At 41.0% G+C, this 21,021-nt stretch overlaps 1 protein-coding gene across 1 annotated transcript in view; it reads left to right on the top strand.

The window, feature by feature from the left end:
* Positions 1-1,300: 1,300 nt before the first annotated feature.
* LOC123514903 overlaps positions 1,301-21,021 on the top strand; it is a 28,577-nt gene continuing 8,856 nt past the window's right edge. Inside the window, exons 1-7 of the mRNA XM_045273161.1 lie at positions 1,301-2,171; positions 2,657-2,760; positions 3,027-3,139; positions 5,931-6,034; positions 8,016-8,475; positions 8,955-8,989; positions 9,446-9,577. Of these exons, the coding sequence (XP_045129096.1) occupies positions 1,515-2,171; positions 2,657-2,760; positions 3,027-3,139; positions 5,931-6,034; positions 8,016-8,475; positions 8,955-8,989; positions 9,446-9,577 (1,605 nt within the window). The 5' untranslated portion in view covers positions 1,301-1,514. The remainder of the gene's footprint in view (positions 2,172-2,656; positions 2,761-3,026; positions 3,140-5,930; positions 6,035-8,015; positions 8,476-8,954; positions 8,990-9,445; positions 9,578-21,021) is intronic.

Here is a 21,021-nt window from a genome sequence, read left to right as displayed (position 1 = left end):
GTGTGTGCCACTTTTAGAAAATAATGGATCCTAATACACAAACTGGTAACTATTAGTTGGCCATCCTGGCAAATCTGGGAACCCAAAATTAGTGTCTGTCTCAGGTAATAGATGGCGCTATTCTGGTAGTATTTGGCAACTCTTTGGCTTCGTTTTTTCTTATGTTGTATAATGAACTTTCCAGTCTTTCTCTTATATCGTCTTTGGCGCTGGCTTCACAAGCAAGAGGACCGGGGTTCGATTCCCCGGCTGGGTGGAGATATTTGGGTGTGTCTCCTTTCACGTGTAGCCCCTGTTCACCTAGCAGTAAATAGGTACGGGATGTAAATCGAGGAGTTGTGACCTTGTTGTCCCGGTGTGTGGTGTGTGCCTGGCAGTGATGTTAATTGTACGACAATTATCGTATTTGTACGATAATATGGCTGTTTGTACGATGTACGATACATAGGTAAGAATCGTACACCAATATACGATAATTGAGTGGCAAAGTATTTTTTTTTTTATATTTGTAATAAGGTACTGTAATAATTGTGTAAAGAAAAAAATATCGATGTCAACATTTCAGAGAGAGAGAGAGAGAGGGGCTGGGGACTGGGGAGGGAAGGAAAAAGGAGAGACGCTGTCAGTCACAGTCAGTGTCAAGTGACAAAATGATCTTATTAGTGTGACTCTTAGTGTTAGTATGGTGAAGGGCGAGTTTTCCTTCTCTTATCATATGTTCTATTTGACGTATAACGGTATGAAAAAACAAAACATTCTCATTATGTGGCACTAATGGGCAACAATAAATAAAGGAATAAATAATAAGGGTTTTCCAGTGTAGGTTGTGTTGCGGAGAGTGATGGACTGACGATTGACTGATATGTTGACCCCTTGGAGATACATGCACATTGACACTGTACGTAAGCTTTTATCAATATATAGTTTTCATATATATATATATATATATATATATATATATATATATATATATATATATATATATATATATATATATATGTATATATATACACACACACACACCTTTGTGTAACCTTTGTATGTGTTGTATGTCATTTGCATATGAAAATGAATGAAAATTAATGAAATGTTCAATACAGTGTATAATGCAGTTCTGATGTGTGTATATTATTTTTCCTTTGGATGTACGATAATATTAGGCAAAATACGATAATTCTGGTGGTTCGGTACGACAATGTGGGCTAGAAAAGTTAACATCACTGGTGCCTGGTCTCAGGCCTATCCGAAGATCGGAAATAATGAGCTCTAAGCTAGGGTAACGTCTGGCTGTCTCGTCAGAGACTGCAGCAGATCAAACAGTGAAACACACATGAGAGTTAGGTGGAAGGTTGTCTTTATCACTGGTTATGATGCTCTACGGCGCTGCGAGGCAACAAGGAAAGGAAAAGCTGAAACAAAACTCACTGGATGCCACGGCGGCCAGTGCTTGGTATGGGAGGAAGGAAGCGCAGTGAGCTAACAACGTCTGGAGGAGTGAGGCAGCGCGAGAGAACATGTGCTTCAAACCTTCACTCAGGAACGCTTGTGTTGCCGCTGCGCTGTGCTTGGTCGTGCAGGTGTGCAACTTTCTTAGCGCTGGTTTCGCTGATCGCCCACCACAGAGGGGCGCCGCGCGGCTGCATGGTGCATCTTGCCGGGCACTCTTCACCGTCACGGACGTTCCCCAAACTTACGCGCCGAACGCCAGTCTCTTCGTACACAACCGTTATGGATACGTGCCTGCGGACAAGCTGAGTGTAGACTGGAGAGCTCGGCAATACCCTGACACTTGTGACGGTAACGACGTGGCTGGGGCAGTACAGCAGCTGCTCCTCAAGAGAGACTCTCCGACTGGAGCGGTCACCACCGACTACTCCCCGCTGGCGGCCGTCCTTCCCTCCGTGTTGGTCTTGAAGGGCGAGGGCGAGGTCAGCGCCCCAACAGTCACTGCCACCACCAGGATCGGCGCCGCTGGCGGCCTGCTGCCCTACGTGCCGTGTGAAATAGCGCCTTACACTGACCCAGCCTCGGTCACCGCCTGCTTCAGGGCAAGACTGGCTCACCAGGACACTCTCTGGATCGTCTTCATGGGAGACTCAAAAATAAGATACTTATTTTTCGAGTTTCTCGCAAGAAGTGACGACGAGCTTCAGTATTTGGTCAAGCTTGAGGTAAGGTAAGGTAAGGAGGTGGTGGCATAGTGAATAAGGTGGTAAGCGTGGGATCGGACAGACGTCCACTCATAGATTCGAATCCCACCACGTATCAGCTTGATACTATTCCATTTGTCGAGTGGTTTAAAGTTACCTACATGTCACTATGATACCCAGGTTTTAGGTGGTTACACCAAAGATGCGCTTGTGTGGTGATATGGGTCCTAATATGGGTACCACTATAAATAACATTGCCTGCGCCTCTAATGGGTGGAACCTTAAGAGCGCTTTCAATACTCTTCAAATTACCTACAGGCGCTATAGGCCCGGACATAAAAAAAAAGCTATTTAAATTTGTATGTGGCAAACAGCAAACAAAACCTTGAAGCTTTGCGCAAAAAAGTAAGTAAGAAACAGTAATCATGATCTATGACGGGAACCAAGACAATGCCAAATCCTGCACGAAGGACAACAATAAAACAATCAATACTTTGCACCAACAGAACGGTACCAAGTCCTTCGCCGAGATAGACAGAAAAAATTTTAAACTCAAAGTCGACATGGAAGCATCGAGCACCAAGCTGCCTGGACTGCTCGTCTCCTTCCAGTAAGTCTTGTGTGTGTGTGTGTGTGTGTGTGTGTGTGTGTGTGTGTGTGTGTGTGTTTGTCAGGCTGTTCTACATGTTATATGATCATAGAAAATATCTAATAACTATTTTTGTCTTTACATGTTTCGTGTTATCTCTTCACATGCTGTTCTAAATCTAATTGTGTGCTAATAACGTTAACATTGATTACCGAAGCATCGGTATGAATGAATAAATTTCTTTCAGTTTTAGGAAGCATCATCGTTTGGACAATACACCGTTACAGGTTCAGAGAGTTCGATGATGAAATGGGGAGCAAGATCCGAGGCAGTGCGGAGGTGAAGCAGCTGGCGCGATGGGCAGCTGGCCAGGAAGCACTTCCGCACCTTCTGGTGGTGGGTATGTTGACCACACACTCCCACGCACTCTTTTTTCCAACTCACTGTTCTCGCTCCTTTCCTGTATCAGTTAGTACCAGCTCTCAGTTATGCACCTGATATATAATGATTGATTTTAACCAATGAATTGAAATTTCCACTTGATTCTTTGAGGTCGAGGATACCGTGGCCATCCCCTGCTGAGCCTCTGCCAACACTCATTTCCTGGCGCTCTCTCTCTCTCTCTCTCTCTCTCTCTCTCTCTCTCTCTCTCTCTCTCTCTCTCTCTCTCTCTCTCTCTCTCTCTCTCTTTCTCTCTCCAGAAATATTTGTTGTAATGGGAGGACAAGTATAAGTTAATAAAATCAGGCGGACTGTGCCAGACGCTGGGAGTCTATTCCAGTGATAAATACCTCTAATAATGAAATATTTTCTGTGCGCTAAATGTGTTACAGTTAGTCCCTTTAATTTCATACTATTGCTATGGGTTATTGTGTTGGGGTCCCTCTGAGAAAGATTATCTGGGTTAATGTTTTCGAAACAGTTAAGTATTTTGAACGCTTCTATTAAATCTTTCGCTTGTTTAAGGAAAACATATCTAGTCGCTTTAAACGCTCATCATATGGCAAGGTAAGTAACGCTAGGATATGCTTGGTTGCTCGTCTCTGTATCTTTTCTAGCAAAGCTTGATCTTTCACGTATTTCGGTGACCAGAACTGAACAGCAATTCTAGATGAGTTGTTACAATTGCAGAATATATTCTCTTTACAAGTTCGGGTTATTTATAATCGAAGTTTCTCGAAATTACTCCTAACTTCATATTGGCTTTTTTACTGAATGTTGTACACTGATCGCTCATTTTAAGCGTGTTACTGCTGATGATACCGATTTTTTTTTTCTTATTTTACTTCGCTGAGCTCATGCCCTTCAATCTGATATTTAGATAAGGGGCTCTTTTCATCTGTGTACAGTACTTTACATTTACTTACGTTAAAGGACATTTGCCACTTGCCACTCCACTCAACAAGTCTGATTAAAGCTGATTAGATACTCTTGTAACTTCCTATATTCATAACCATACCTCCTAATTTGGTGTCGTCGGCGAATTTGACTACTTTTGATATGATACTGTATTAGTTTCTAAGTCGTTTACGTAATAATTAATAATATTGGCCCCAGGACAGATCCTTGGGGTACGCCATTAGTTACGAGTTGCCAATCGGATGCTTTGCCATTGAGAACTACGCGTTGTTTTCTATCTGTGAGCCAGTCCTGAATCCAAACGCACAGACGGTCACTCATATCGTGGGAATGCAGGTTTGAGATAAGCCTAACGTGGGGAATGTTATTGAGCTCTTTCTTAAAGTCTAAATAAATTACTTAATATGGAGCTCGAGCGTCCCAGTTTGAATAAATATCGTTGAAAAAAGTTAACAACTTGGTTAGGCATGATCGATTTCTACGGAATCCGTGTTGATTATCAGTTATCAAGCTACTTGTTTCGAGGAAAATAACTATTTTATCTATGATTATTTTTTCAATTAGTTTAATCAGTACAGACGTGAGGCTGATGGGCCGATAATTAATGGCTTGTCTTTTATCTATTTTCCACGCAAGGGGCACGCTTGCCTGTGCTAATGACTTGCTGAACAGTAATGATATGGGCAATTCTAGCTGCTGACTGCATTCTTTTAATACACGAGGAGATAAGCTGTCTGGCCCAGGAGATTTATTTGGATCTATTTTGTTTAGGTACGCACGCCCTTCACTGATATCAATTTCTGTCAAGGAAAGGTAATGTTCTTCCGTGCCTTGATAAACATTTCTCGGGGCGGGAATCGATGTTGTGTTTTCTTTCGTAAATACGTTACTGAAGGTTGAATTTAGGACCGACGCCATACTTTTAGCGTCGCCAATCGTGATGCCATTTTGTGCTTAAAGGGCCGATATTATTTTTAACGTCTTTTATTTATTTATTTTTTTTTTTTGTGTTGTTTCTTATGTAACTAAAGAATAACTTCAGATTTTTCGTCAAATGACATTTCAATTTTATATTCACGCTTCTGTTTCCTGATTTTCTTTCTCACTTTCTCTTGATATTTATATATTTAATGTCTGTTATGTGTATAAGATGAGATATAACGAATAAAACAAAAGCATGTACCACAAAGCATTCATGACGCAGCCTTTCAACACAAGGTGAGTGAGAGAGGGGGCCAGCCAATCAGCGGCCTCCTTTCAAATGAGGCTCGGCTTCACGGCTCAGACTTATGTGAACAGACTATAGGAATGCACGCCTGACTGACTCCAGTGTGTAGTAACAGCAATGGGAAGACAGTGACAGTGACAGCGATAGCGATAGTGTGATTGGATTATTTGCATTTCAGTATAGACTAACAGTTCCTTCTTTCAACGTATTAAAAAAAAAAAAAATGATGTGATATAGTTAATAAGAATAATTGTGTAAAATCTTGTTTTATTTATACCATGAGGGCTTTTCAAGGAAATTTATGGACTAAAGGAGGTATCTTTTTACGTACCTTCTATCTGAAAGCCCACCCGCTAGGGAACCGTTACCCCTAGTAAGGAACCCCTACCTACACTCGGACCGTGGCCAAGAGTGTCACGCACTTGGAAACCTCTCAGACCCCAAAACGTACGTTTCCACTATACCATAGCTGTATGACATGAGAGGCAGATAGCTAGCTAGATAGATAGATAGATAGATAGATAGATAGAGAGAGAGAGAGAGAGAGAGAGAGAGAGAGAGAGAGAGAGAGAGAGAGACTTAAATGGCTTCTTTTTTCATGCAGGCTACATGTCGTGGATCCTGCACACGATGGGGATTAAATACTATGGAGAGACTGTGTCACAAATGATGGACATCCATCGCATTGTGGTTCCTCTTCTTCACCAGGTGGGTCAATGGTCTCTTACAATGTTTACAAATCATACACTGCGGAGCGAAAAATCACCATACAAAACCTATTTTCACTCTACTTTAATAAAAGAAAGAATCCCTACATGCTGAAATTTTTTTTTTCTTAAATATTTCCCAAACTCCACATTGGATGATTCAGAGTTTGTTTCTCCCTCTCTTCTAGCCCTTGACTACGTCATGTTACCCATCAAGATCCTTTGCAATGATGTTTTCCATCCTTAACTCTCAGACGGTTTATGGACCTGATGAGGCCCCTCCTCTTGTTCTCTGGAACTATAACTTCATACATGCACCTTGCCTTGTTAAACTCTCTCAGTTCTGTCTATCAACTTTTACTTTTCTTCTTACAAAAAGTTTGCCTATATTCAGCCTATTATTAAAAACAGCAATTGTTCTAATCCCTCAAATCGTATCCAAATGCTTTAATTTTCTGCTCCTCTAAAGTTTTGAAATCTATAATCAAAAGGAATATTCTTAAAATTTATCACTTCACAATCTGATCGTCAGTGTGGGTGCCATCGCGGCCACTCTATTGGTGATCTTCTGGCTTTCAGTACAGTGTTGATTATCCTCTGTATATTCAAATTTTCTTTCAGATCTTTCTATTATTGCTGTAGTAGACAGTTACTGTTTTTTAGATCAATTAGTAATGGTGCTTCTCAAGAGTCTATCTTGACCTCCACTCATTTCCTATTGTTCATCAATAATCTTCTACACTAAATTTCTCATCCTCTCCATTCCTTCGCTGACGATACCATCCTGCACTCTTCCGCATCTTTCGTTCATTTCAACTTTCAATTCCCTTTTAGTTCAATTTGTCTTAGTTCTTTAATTCATCATAGGTCTGTGTGCAGGGCCACTGCATCATAATTCGATCTAACTGATCTCCTTATACTCCAGTCGTTCACGGATTTGTTAGTATCTTTACTGATTCTGATAATAGATCATTAACTTTTATTGAATATAACAATGGTACTAAAACTGATACCTGTGGCATCCCACCAATTACTTGGCCCAAGTCAGATTTAGGGACATTAATTACAACTCTGTTGCCTGTCACCTACATATAATTATAACCCCATCCTGCATGACACCTTCTCATCTACCCCTGTACCCTAGCCTTATCATCATTCACTGTATATCCATTCATTGGGTTGGCATGTCAGCAGTTGTTTGGTCCACCTGTTTCTCAGTAGCTGTCACGTCATGCCACAAGCAGCCTGGAGGTTGAGGGCAACCATGTCTTGACACGGACAGCGGCTGGGTGTCTGTGACAGTGTGACTGTGTGCTGATGCAAGCTTTGTCCCTGGCTAATGTAGCTAGTTACTGGCTATGAGGCCAAGAGCTGCTACTAATGATAGCTAACCCACCTACCCAACATTTGACGGAATTACTTGTCGAACCCCTAACTAATGTCCAACTACTGCATGTCATAATCATCTCATCAAAAAACTCAACAAGTTCATGAGGCAAGACTTCTTCATAAAGCCATGCAGTAAGTCTTTAAACCACCTACGCTTTTCCAATGACCTATACTTTCCATCGCATTTACAGACACCTTTATTTTACTTATGAAGTCAAGATCATTGGCTAGTTGATAGAAGTTATATGGCTTCTCTCGTTTCTTAAAAATAGTTACAACATACATGTTACAATCTAATGATTGTCTGAAGATATTAACCAGTGGTTCATTAATAACATCACTGAATTCTTATGGTGTTCTAAGATGAATTTCGTCTCGTACTAATGATTCAAGATTGTTGTCCAGCCTATCTGCTTATAGTTTTTTTTTTTCTATAATTTCTTCGCTTCTTAGTATTCTTTATATTAAAGCCTCTGCTCTTGCCTGTTATCTTTAATACACAATCCTCTTCAAAACTTATATCGCTTTTAACATACCATTCATATATACCGTTCATTCTTCATCGTATTACTCTGTTGTTTAATCTCTTTCAGATAAGTAAAACTACTCGCGTCATTATGACGTCACAAAGCAGACGCAAAATGTTTACTGCTCACGGTAAATTACGATTATTTAGTATGTCACATGGAGATCCTGCATACGACTGGGGAGAGGCGGTGTTCCTCCACTACCTGCGGCGTGACTCACGACACTTCCCACCTCCTTCACGACATGGCCGCCATGTCTCACAACCTCGAGACCACCTGGTTCCCGACATGGAGGACAGCGGAGTGTGGTGGTGGGACACGACTCTGCCACTGAGCCTGGCGGAAAACAGAGAGTGTGAGGAACTGTATCACCGCGGTCTGGAACACAGCCCTACGTACAGCAGTTACATATTAAAGTGTACTGATGATATCCATGCTGGCGGAGTCACCCTCGGGGACCAGGTTACTATGCTGCTCAATCTGGTGTGTAACTCCGTCTTAAGGGCACGCGATGGGTTGTGCTGTGGCTGACACGAGGGAGGCAAGGACACTGACATAAGAGACATAAAAACAAAAGAAGTTTAAGGAAATTTCAATAGGTCATCAGTCCTACACATGGCAATCCCTGTGTGAACAAAACTACTAAATTACATCCATTATTGTCAGCTATGAATTTGTTTTACTTTCTTTTAAAGCTTCCTATTGTCTCAACACTAATAACATGATCACCGAGTCCATTCCATTCATCATCCACTCTAATGGAGAACCAGTTTCTCCCCAATTCCTTCCTAAACATAAATTTCTCAAGCTTGAACCCATTATTTCTGGTTCTCTCCTGGCTACTGATCGTAAGAACTTTGCTCATATCCTCTTAAATACTTCTATCATGTTCCTTCTTAAACTACGTCTCTCTAAGGAATGCAAATCTACAATCTCGCTTCGTAGGAAATATCCCTCATCCCCTGTATCCCTTTTAGACATTCTTATTTGTACTAATTTTAATAGACCTATATCCTTACTATAATGGGGGGACAAAAACTGTACAGCGTAATCTAGATGCGGTCTAACTAGCGACAAAGAAAATTTTAATATTAGTTCAGGTTTTCTGCTTTTAACATTCCTAAAAATAAATCCTAGTACCCTGTTTGCCTTATTTTTAGCCTCTATGCATTGTTTTCTTCGATCGAGATCGCAGATAAGTATAGGCGTTTGCAGTAGCACCTTGCCAAAAGCGAACGGTCCTAAAAGCGTTCGCCTTTGGCGCCCCAAAGGCGAACGCTTTTCAAGATATGTTCGCTTGTGTTAGCTCTCAGAGTCACGTGATAGCGAACACTTACGGTGATTGGCTGTGAGACGAGTTACCAACTCTGTAAGTTTTAAATCAATAAAGTATACTATTATGAGGAGCATGAAGATATGATAAGTATTATCATATAAAGGAAATACATTTAGTAACGGTTTACTGATATTGAAATTCATAAGAATTCTCCTTGCAGTTTGAATTAAATGAAAACAGAGTCTTGCACTCTCGAGACATCTGGGACTACGCACTCTGGATGGACCACGGTTCACACTTGTTCACGCTACTCATTTCAAAGCTTGTGACTCCGACTTGGATTTTCAGTTATGTGAGAATCTCGTATGTTACGCATTATCTAAGCACATTAATTGTGAATTATAAATATGATGGGATATTTGCACTGTTACTTGATAATGACATAAGGTTATTGCGGAAGATTTGGGTATATTTTTTTAATGGTGGTGTTCTGAAAACTTTGGGCGAACTAACACACATCATGGCCTCTTTGCCAGTGCAATAATTTGAGGGGATCCACAACAAAAATGTCTCTGTCAATGTAACTACTGAATGACAAGCAGTCAGTAGTGGTGTAGCGGCTTGTTTGGCATATTGTGTAACAATGGATACTGGGTATATTACCTATAATACCTTATAAAGTAGGAAAATGTGACAGGGGAGGTGATACCTGGGATCTTAAGGGCTCTATTCACCTCTATTATTTGGTCTCAACACCGCCATAGGCGCTCACGTATTATAAAACAATTTAGTTAATCTTTTTAAAGGTCCGTTTCACGTACAAACACGAAACTCACGTATGTAGAAGGCTTGGTGACCTTGCCTTAAACATAAAATAATTGAGCCGCAAGCGTCTAGTTTGGCCGTCAGTTTCTAAGTGGAGCGAGCTCAGCACCAGTCAAGAGTAAACACTGAAATGATTTTCAATTGTTTATAACAGATTTGTGGGTATAAACAGGGATTTGTGGGTAGCGGCATATAAGGATTTCATGGTATCTATAGAGCTAATCCCTCCAATCACGCGCTGCCATTCGAGAGGCATAAGGTTATCATTTTTTAGGTTCCTTGTTAGCACTAGGTTAACACCCTAACGGGGGTTCACTGGGGGCTGCGCTTCCTCTCCGTATAGGATAGCTTAGGTTAGGTTATGATAGGTTAATGCCTTAGCGTGGTTGGGGGAGGATCCAGGGGAGACGCAGCCCCCACAATTAGGTTAGGTTAGCTTAAATTAGGTTAATGCCCTAGCGGAGGGGTCCACGGGGGGGCTAAGTTACATTAGGTTAGTTTAATGCCCTAGCAGGCGGGGTCCAGTTAGGTTATATTAGAAATTAGGTTATGTTAGGTTAGATTAGGTTATACTTGGTTAGATTAGGTTGGAAAAACTTGAAATATTGAAAATTTCCGTAATTTTTTTTTTTTTAATGCTCATATTGCGTTTTTTTCCCCACCAAAACCCCCGATTCCTCACAGGCCCCCAAGCTTGTTTGGGGGGGGGATGGAGGGGAAGGGAGGGACAGACTTGTTATAAAGAATTACCAAAAGTTTTTTTTACACTTAAAATATTTACCTGTGACGTCTGTAACAAGATGTTTTTGAACAAGGTAGACGCAGATCTGTGCTACAAAAATCATTTGGACATGTGCATCCAGCCTCTGCCGCGTGTACCAGGGCCGTCTGAAAATATTCCCTGCAGAAATTAAATGTGTAATGTTTTATTTGAGCCTTGCCTTCAATTATCCCATTCCCATAATAATATCTTAATATTACGGTGGAATGAGGCTATACGTCTCAGCTTGGCGTGATCCTGCGGGCAGCGGGCTGCGACTAAAGAGTACAATAGTTTTTCCGTCGGGCGACGACGGACATTCGTTTGGCAGTGTTACTATCGTTTTCAGTAGATGCGTTCGCTCCAAAAGCGAACACTTATGGACCGTTCGCCTTTTGCAAAGTGCTACTGAAAACGCCTTAGAACTCCTAAATCTTTTTCATATTCTGAACCTACTAGGGCCTCATTGTTTATTGTGTTCCTATTTCCTATTTCCGATTTCCTCTACCTATGCTCAGTAGTTTGCTTCTGTTAATATTAAACTGTATTTGCCATCTGTCTGTCCATTCATTAATCCTATCTATATCTGCTTGCAAGGCTATGCCATCGGAATTTGACGTAATTAATTTGCGTCATCCGCAAATTTGCTAATATCACTACTAACTCCACTATCCAATTAATTAATATACACAAAAAATCAACAATGGCCCTAAAACTGATCCCTGTGGCACCCCACTAATTACTTGGCCCCGCTCGGAATTAGAGCCGTTTATTACAACTTTCTGTTGCCCATTGCCTAACCACGATGTGATCCAACCTAATATTCTTCCCTCTATCCCTTGCGCTCTATTTTTCTCAAGAGTCTCTAATGTGGTACCTTATCAAACGCATTACTAAAATCTAGATGTAGGATGTAATAACTCTCATCATTATCTGCCGCTTCATAAACTCTACTATAAAAACTCAACAAGTATGTGAGGCACTACCTTCCCTTCGTAAAGCCATACAAAGGAGTGATTAATCAAGTTGTGTTTGTCTAGGTGCTTTCTAGTGTTCTTCGCTATTATCGACTTCATTAATTTACCTACAATCGAAGTTAAGCTGACAATTCCATAATTAGACGTTAGACTTTTATCTCACATTGGTTTGCCTCCACATCATCGGTACCTCACATGACTCTAGTGACATCTCCACACACACACACACACACACACACACACACACACACACACACACACACACACACACACACACACGGAAGGCTTATGGACCTGATGGGGTCCCTCCTATTGTTCCCAAAAACTTTGCATCCGTGGTTGCACCTTGCCTAGCCAAACTCTTTCAACTATGCCTGTCTACTTCTACCTTTCCTTCTTGCTGGAATTTTGCCTATATTCAGTCTGTTCCTTAAAAGGATGACCATTCTAATCCCTCAAACTACCGTCCTATAGCTTTAATCTCTTGCTTGTTTCAAGTTTTTGAGTCTGTCCTCAATAAAAGATTCTTAAACATATGTCACTTCACAATTTTCTATCTGATTACCAGTATGGCTTCCGTCAAGGTTACTTTATATAATTATAGTGATCTTCTGGCGTTCCTTACTGAATCTTGGTCATCCTCTACAGATTTCGGTGAAACTTTTGCTGTCGTGTTAGACATATCAAAAACTTTTGATAGAGTCTGGCACAAAGCTTTGATTTCAAAACTGCTCTCCTACAGTTTTTATCTTCTCTCTGCAACTTTATCTCGAGTTTCCTTTCCGACCGCTCTATTGCAGCCGTGGTAGGCGGCCACTGTTCTTCCCTTAAATTTATTAACAGTGGTGTTCCTCAGGGTTCTGTCCTATCACCCACTCTCTTTCTATCATTCATTAATGACCTTCTTAACCAAAATTCTTGCCCTATCCGTGCACTCCTACGCTGATGATGCCACCTTACATCTTTCCACATCATTTCAGAGATGATAAACCCTTCAGGAGGTTAACAGATCACGCAGGGACGCCACAGAATGCCTGACTTCTGATCTCCCTAAGATTACTGAATGGGGCAGAGAAAACTTAGTAGTGTTCAATGCTTCAAAAACTCAGTTCCTCCATCTATCAACCTGACACAACCTTCCAGACAACTATCCCCTCTTCTTCAGTGACACTCAACTGTCTCTCTCTTCCACACTGAATATCCTCGGGCTGTCCTTTACTTATAATAATAACTGAAAACTTCACATCTCATCTCTTGCTAAAACAGCTTGCTATGCAAAAACAGCTTATGAAGTTAGGCGTTCTGCGGCGTCTCCGCCAGTTTTTCTTGCCCCTCCAACTGCTAACTCTGTGCAAGGGCCATCCGTCCTTGTATGGAGTACTCTTCACATATTTGGAGGGTTCCACTCATACAGCTTTATTAGATAGGGTGGAATCAAAAGCTTTTCGTCTCATCAACTCTTTTCCTCTGACTGACTGTCTTCATCCTCTTTCTCATTGCCGAAATGGTGCATCCCTTTCTATCTTTTATCGTTTTATTCATGCTAACTGCTCTATTGATCTTGCTAACTGCATACCTTCCCTCCTCATGCGTCCTCGCTTCACAAGGCTTTCTTCTTCCTCTCATCCCTATTCTGTCCAACCCTCTAATACAAGAGTTAACCAGTATTCTCAATCATTCATATCTTTCACTAGTAAACTCTGGAACTCCCTACCTGCTCCTGTACTTCCATTTTCCTACGACTTGATTTCTTTGAAGAGAGAGGTGTCAAGTCCCAGGCTTTCGGCCTATTTTTTCATTTTTTTTTTTTTAGGGAAACTGCACTTCCAGTGGGCCTTTGTTTTCAAATATTTTGTTGCCCTTGGCAGTTTTCCATCTTGCATAAACACACACACACACACACACACTCCGCGCTCCATGGAGAGCGGACGTGCCTCCTGCTCAGAGTGGCATCTAACTAACACTCCACACGCTAAGCAATGTGCTTGAGTGAGAATCGTTATTGGTATTGAGGGACAACCAGAGCGAGTGAACGAGTGTACAGAGTGAACGTAGCTTGGTGGCGTGTACATGGGAGTGATCGGAGGTGTGAGAACCTCCACACTCCAAACGACAGAGCGGGAACCACACAAAGGCCAGCCATAGCAGCCGCCAACGCATCCCACCACACACACATAGCTACCAGGCCTGGCCCCCAGTGACCACACACCCACATGCTCCCAGGAAGAGTAAAAAAATGGATAGACCGGTAAGAAATAAATTACCAAATTCAAAATATGTTGATGAGGCCCAGGAGCAAAGCCGAAAGTGGCCAGTCAAAGCATGAGTCCATCTTCAACAGGGCAACATTGCAAGGTAGATTGGTAATGTTGGAGAAGAGATTTGAGGAGTTGGTGAAGGAATTAAAAGTTCAGAGGAGTGAGGAGGAGCAGGATAGAGAATTCCAAGGCTTTGAAGGAAAGAGTTAAGAGACTGGAGGAAAATGAAAACGATTGGTGGATGAGAATGCACACTTGAGAGTGGAGGTTGAAAAATACAAGAGACGGTTGGAGGAGAAAATGGAGAGAGTAGTAAAGGAGAAAGATGACTTTAAGGAAATGATTAGTGAGCAGAATGAAAGGTTTGAAAGGGAATGGGAACTGAAGAAAACACAATGGACTGAGTCGAGGGAAGCAGAGATGGTTGGATTACAAGAAATAATTAAAGATCAGTTGAAGGAAGACAAAAAAGAAAGGTCCAAGGAACTGGTTAATGTAATGAAGAATAAGGAAACATTGATAAGGGAAATAGCAGAAAAGAAGAAGAGTGTGTTAATATTTGGGATGAAAGAACAAAATATAACATATAAGCCTAAGAGAATTAAGGAAGAATTAAAACGGTAAGAGATCTGTTCAAAAATCTAAATGATGATGAAAAAAAGACCTACAAGAAGAAGTGGAAGAGATCCATAGACTGGGTCCGTATAAGGAGGAGTGAGCAGACCGATTAAAGTAGTACTGAAGTCACAACAATCTGCGGAGGATATCCTATATAGAACATCAAAGTTAAGAGATAGAAGGTTGTAAAGAGGTGTTTGTGAGAAAGAATAGAAATGAGGAAGAGAGGAGAAGATATAAGGAATTGGTGGAAGAGGCGAGAAGGAAAAATGATGAGCGGTCTGAGGAGGAAAGAAAAGTTTTTGGAGAGTTATAGGAGAGAGAGTCAGAAAGTGGTATGTGGAAAGAAGGAATACGGAGGAACCCCTAGAGGAGCAGTGGGTGGACCGTAATGTATACTAATATAGATGGGATACTGTCAAGTAGATTGGAATTGCAAGACTATATGATGGTGGAGAAGCCTGATATAGTGTGTTTGACTGAGACAAAATTGCATGAAAAACAAAGATAAATTTGGATAATAAATATAATATATGGAGAAAGGATAGAGAGTAAAGGTGGAGGAGGAGTTATGATTATGACGAAGAAATAAATAAATGTGGATAAGGTTTGGTATGGGAAGAACAACGCAGAAGTGATAAGCATAAGGATAAAAAGTGATGGAAAAGAATTAATAATCATGGTGACCTATGTACCTCCTAAAACAAATTCTTGGACATTAAGGAATACGACAATATGATCAAGGATACTTTACAGAGTTTGGAAAGTGTATTATCTGGAAAAAGAAAGGTGATACTAGTAGGAGATTTTAATTGTAAGGAGGTGGATTGGGAAAATCTAGTAAGTGGTGTTGGAGAGGAAGCATGGGAGAGAGATTTCTTAATCTAATGATGGAAAATATGATGGAACAGAGGGTGAAGGAAAATACTAGATATAGAGGAGATGATGAACCGGCTAGACTGGATTTGGTGTTAACAAGAGAAGTGTACCTATGTGGAGATATACAATACAAGTGTCCTTTGGGAAAGAGTGATCATGTGGTTATGGAAATGCAGATAGCAACAACACAGCGAAGGAAAGACGAGACATACAGGAGTGGTAGATTGAATTATAGAAAGATGGACACAGAAAGTTTGAAAAATTATTTCAGAAAATTAGATTGGGAGGAGATGTTACAAATCAGAGAAGTGCAAAAAAATATGAGATTTTTATGAAATATTATAAAGAAGGAGTTATGAAATTTGTACCAAAGTATAAACCGAGAGAGGAAGGAAGAAAGGATTGGTTTAATGCAACTTGTGTTAAGGCTAAGGAAAAGAGAGATGTGGCTTGGAAAAGATGGAAAAAGAGCAGGAATATACTAAATAAGGAGAATTATAGAGTGGCAAGAAATGAGTATGTGAGGGTAAGGAGGAGGAAGAAAGAAAATTTGAAAAAGATATTGTAGACAAGAGTAAGGAACATCCAAAATTGTTTTACAGGTTCATAAATGGTAAACTTAAAAAGAGAGAGTCCATTGAAAGATTAAAAGGAGAGCAAGGGATAGTAGATGACCCTAAGAATATAGCGGAATTGCTAAATAATAGGTTTCAGCAAGTATTTACTGAAGAAACAATGTTTGTAAAGCCTCAGAATGTACAAGGAAATGTGCACATGGATGACATTAAGATACCTAAAAGGAGTTATATAAAATGTTGGAGGAACTTAAAGATGATAAAGCGATGGGACCAGATGAAGTTTCAGGAAAATTATTGAAGGAGTGTAGAGAAGAATTGATTGATCCATTATATGATATTATAAGGTGTTCATTAGAAACAGGGAAGTACCAGTAGAGTGGAAAAGAGCTGAAGTGGTGCCCATTTATAAGGGAGGCAGTAAGGAAGAGCCTCTTAACTATAGACCTGTGTCTCTAACAAGTGTGGTCGGTAAGATTTGTGAGAGGGTGATAAAGAAATATTGGATACGGTTCCTGGAGGATCATAAGTTATTATCGGATCATCAATTTGGCTTTAGGAAAGGGAGGTCATGTGTAACAAATCTACTGAGCTTTTATTCAAGAGTGGTTGACAAAATACAAGAGAGAGAGGATGGATGGACTGTGTATATTTGGATTTAAAGAAAGCTTTTGACAAGGTACCTTACATGAGACTGCTATGGAAATTAGAGATTTATGGAGGACTGAAAGGAAAAGCGTTAAAGTGGATGGAAAACTACTTGAGATGGAGGGAGATGAGAACGGTAATAAGGGATGCAAAGTCGGACTGGTTGGTGGTGGAGAGTGGAGTCCCACAAGGCTCAGTGCTGGCACCAATACTTTTCCTTGTATATATTAATGACATGCCAGAGGGAGTAAACAGTTATATTAATTTGTTTGCGGATGATGCGAAGTATGTGAAGAGTGAAGAAGATTGTGAAATTTTACAGGCAGATCTGGATAAGATTTGGGAGTGGAGCAAGAGGTGGCAAATGGAATTTAATCTGAGCAAAAGTCATGTGATGGAGATGGGGAAGAGTGGAAGACGGCCAAGAGGGTCATATAAGATGGGTGAAGAAGTAATGTTGAAAAAGGTGGAAAAGGAAAAGGATTTGGGAGTGATAATACAAGACCATGGGCAGTTTGAGGCTCATATTGATAAGATGTTTGGAGAAACGTATAATTTGATAAAAATATTGGATACGACTTCCATTATATGGATAAAGATATGATGAAGAAATTAATTAGTACGGTAATTAGACCAAGATTGGAATATGCTGGAGTGGTTTGGTCCCCTTATAAAAAGAAGCATATAAGGAAGTTGGAGAGATTGCAGAGAATGGCAACAAAAATGGTTCCGGAATTGGCAGAAATGACCTATGAGGAGAGATTAAAAGAAATGAATTTGCTTACCTTGGAACAAAGAAGAGAAAGAGGAGATTTAATACAGGTTTATAAACTGTTGAACGGACTGGATGAAGTGGATAATGAGCAAATGATGTTGAGAGAGGAAAACTTAAATAGAACTACAAGATCGCATAGTAAAAAGATAGCCAAGGAATATGCTTGAAGGATGTGAAGAAATATAGTTTCCCACAAAGATGTGTGGAGGTGTGGAATGGTTTGAGTGAGGAGGTGGTGTCAGCAAGGAGTGTGCATAGTTTTAAAGGAAAGTTGGATGTGTGTAGATATGGAGACGGGGCCACACGAGTATGATACCCAGGCCCTGTAAAATTACAACTAGGTAGACAGGCTTGATGATGGTAGAGCAAAGGAAGAGAGGCGAAGTTGTTTATAGTGGAAATTGCTGAGTCTTGAGGAGTATATCTCCCCTACGCGATGGGTCAACAGGTTATCCTGTCTACTACCGTCCGTGGCAGCCCCAGGACCGAGGAGAGGGACAGAAGGGAGTAGGGTGTTACTGAAGTAACATCGTGAGCCGAGCTTCTTCCAAGCAGTTATATACACACACACACACACACACACACACACACACGCCGTATTAATGCTCGCAGGACCCGCAACACGTAAGTGTGGAGAAGATGCTCTGTATTGTGAGGAAATAGCTACAAAAGTTGCCAATGCACCATATGAATAGTTTCCGAGAACATAGTACAGAATGTGAAAGGTGATGAAGGAAACCACGGGCTGGAAGGCGATTAGTTTACTAGGGAGTAAAGTACTCACTTTACAGTCCGTGTTTTCCTTCATCACCTTCCACAATTCGGCATAATGTTTCCCACATGACATATAGTAGTATCATCATCATGGTCATCATCAAGATCATCTTTGATAAATGGGATTGTTCATTCCTTCAGGAAGACAGATAACCAAGACTACACACATGAACGTACTACTGTTTCAAGAAAGATATCTTTAAATCTCAACCAAAGAATATAAATGTACTGGTAGTTTTGCTTCTTGGCTGTTGGCAATACTTGTCTCAATAAACCACTAAGTTAAATTGTTTTTTAATTCATTTCACACACACACACACACACACACACACACACACACACACACACACACACACACACCGCGTAGTGTAGTGGTTAGCACGGTCGACTGACAATCGAGAGGGCCGGATTCGAGTCCCGGGAAGCGGCGAAGCAAATGGGCAAGCCTCTTAATGTGTAGCCCCTGTTCACCTAGCAGTAAATAGGTACGAGATGTAACTCGAGGGGTTGTGGCTTCGCTTTCCCAGTGTGTTGAGTGTGTCGTGGTCTCAGTTCTACCGGAAGATCGGTTTATGAGCTCTGAGCTCGCTCCGTAATAGGGAAGACTGGCTGGGTGACCAGCATACGACCGAGGTGAATTACACACACACACACACACACACACACACACACACGCACCGCTTGGTGTAGTGGTTAGCACGGTCGGCTCACAAACGAGAGGGCCCAGATTCGAGTCCCAGGAAGCGGGAGGCAAATAGGCAAGCCTCTTAATGTGTAGCCCTTGTTCATCTATCAGTAAAATAGGTTCAGGATGTAACTCCCGAAGTGTGGAGTGTGTTGTGGTCTCAGTCCTACCCGAAGATCTGTCTATGAGCTCATAGCTCGCTCCGTAATGGAGAAGACTGGCTGGGTGACCAGAAGACGACCGTTGTGAATTACACACACACATAGGTACGGGATGTAACTCGAGGGGTTGTGGCCTCACTTTCCCGGTGTGTGGAGTGTGTTGTGGTCTCAGTCCTACCCGAAGATCGGTCTAAGAGCTCTGAGCTCGCTCCGTAATCAGAAAGACTGGCTGGGTGACCAGCAGACGACCGAGGAGGTGAATTACACACACACACACACACACACACACACACACACACACACACACACACACACACACACACACACACACATTAACAGACCATGAGGCGGGTAGGTACGAACAGGAAAAGTTAGACAATAATTTCTCCCTTAAGTGTACAGACAATATTCACTCGGGCTTTATCACCTACGGGGATCAGGTTACTATGCTGTTCAACCTAGTATGCAACTCCGTGTTGGGGATAGGCGAGGGAGTGTGCTGCGGCTGACGCTAGGAAGGAAGGAACTGAGATCTCATCTACTAAATTTCTGAAGTGATGGCCTAAAAAGTATAATAACACGTTTGTATTTTCTTTACTGGCGAGTAATTTATACAATCTAAACCGCTGCAGTAAAAATAAGTTGTCTTATCTTATTTTCTTGATGTTTAGTTTTACCTTGTTTAGAGAAATATATCTAGTTAGAGTCCAGTGGTTCCCAAACTGGGGATAAATTACCCCCTGGGGATAATTTAACAGATTCTTCGAAGGTAATGGATGGGTGACAAAAAAGTTAAGAAATCTAAAAATAAAAAAATCATTGCAGTACCTGGCATTAGGATTAATGTTAACTTAGTGTTACTATGCAAATTTGTAAAGTAAACCTATTATAAATAGTTACTTATAAATTTTAATTTATTATAAATAACCAATACAAATTCTTGACATCTTTGGCAATAATTACCAGAGATACACAATGCTCAAATATAATAATTAATAGAAAATATCTCTAGTGTTTTAATCTAATCATATATATCAATGTCAACATTTTATGAAAGGGGTAATATGATTAGTGAGGCATGTAAAATTGGGGAACAAGGTGAAAAAAGTTTGGGAACCACTGCAGACAATTGCTGATGAGTCCAAAGGCTTCCAACTAAAACTGTCCATCTTGAACATAAGGCGATGCATGATCCGGAATACACATGCATACAACACTGAGGCAAGCGTGAGCGATAGGGAGGCAGTGAATGAGTGAAGAAAGCAACAATAAGGATAGTACAAAAGTTGCCAGTGCGCCAGATGAACAGTTTCCGTGAACATACTACAGTATGTGAAAGGTGATGAAAAGAAACCACAGGCTGGATTTTTCTTTTCTTATGTTACTGTCTATAGCGCCTGTAGGTATACTTGAATAGTATGGGAAGCGCTGTCCATGCTTCCACCCATTAGCGGCGCAAGTAATTTTATTTATAGCGGTAACCATACTACGGTCCATATTACCACCCAGGCGCATCTTTGGTGTAAGCCAATTACACCTACACCTAGAACCTGGGTACCATGGTGACATATAGGTAACTTTAAACTACTCGACTAATGACAAAGTTTCAAGGCGACACGGTGGGATTCGAATCTACGCATGGATGTCTGCCCGATCCCATACTCATCACCTTATCCACTACGCCACCGCCTCCCTGTTAGTTTACTAGGGAATGAAGTACTCACCTTCCAGCTCGTGTTTTCCTTTACCACCTTCCACAACCAGACATATTATCAACCCACATGATATACAGTATAGTAACATCATCATGGCCATTATCAACATCATCTTCATTAGATAGGAAAGCCTTTTCCTTCGGACA

The sequence above is a fragment of the Portunus trituberculatus genome, chromosome 38 (assembly GCF_017591435.1).
Source record: "Portunus trituberculatus isolate SZX2019 chromosome 38, ASM1759143v1, whole genome shotgun sequence".
Taxonomy (NCBI): Eukaryota; Metazoa; Arthropoda; class Malacostraca; order Decapoda; family Portunidae; genus Portunus; species Portunus trituberculatus.
The sequence above is the reverse complement of the archived record's forward strand: the minus strand, read 5'-3'. Positions and strand labels throughout refer to the sequence as shown.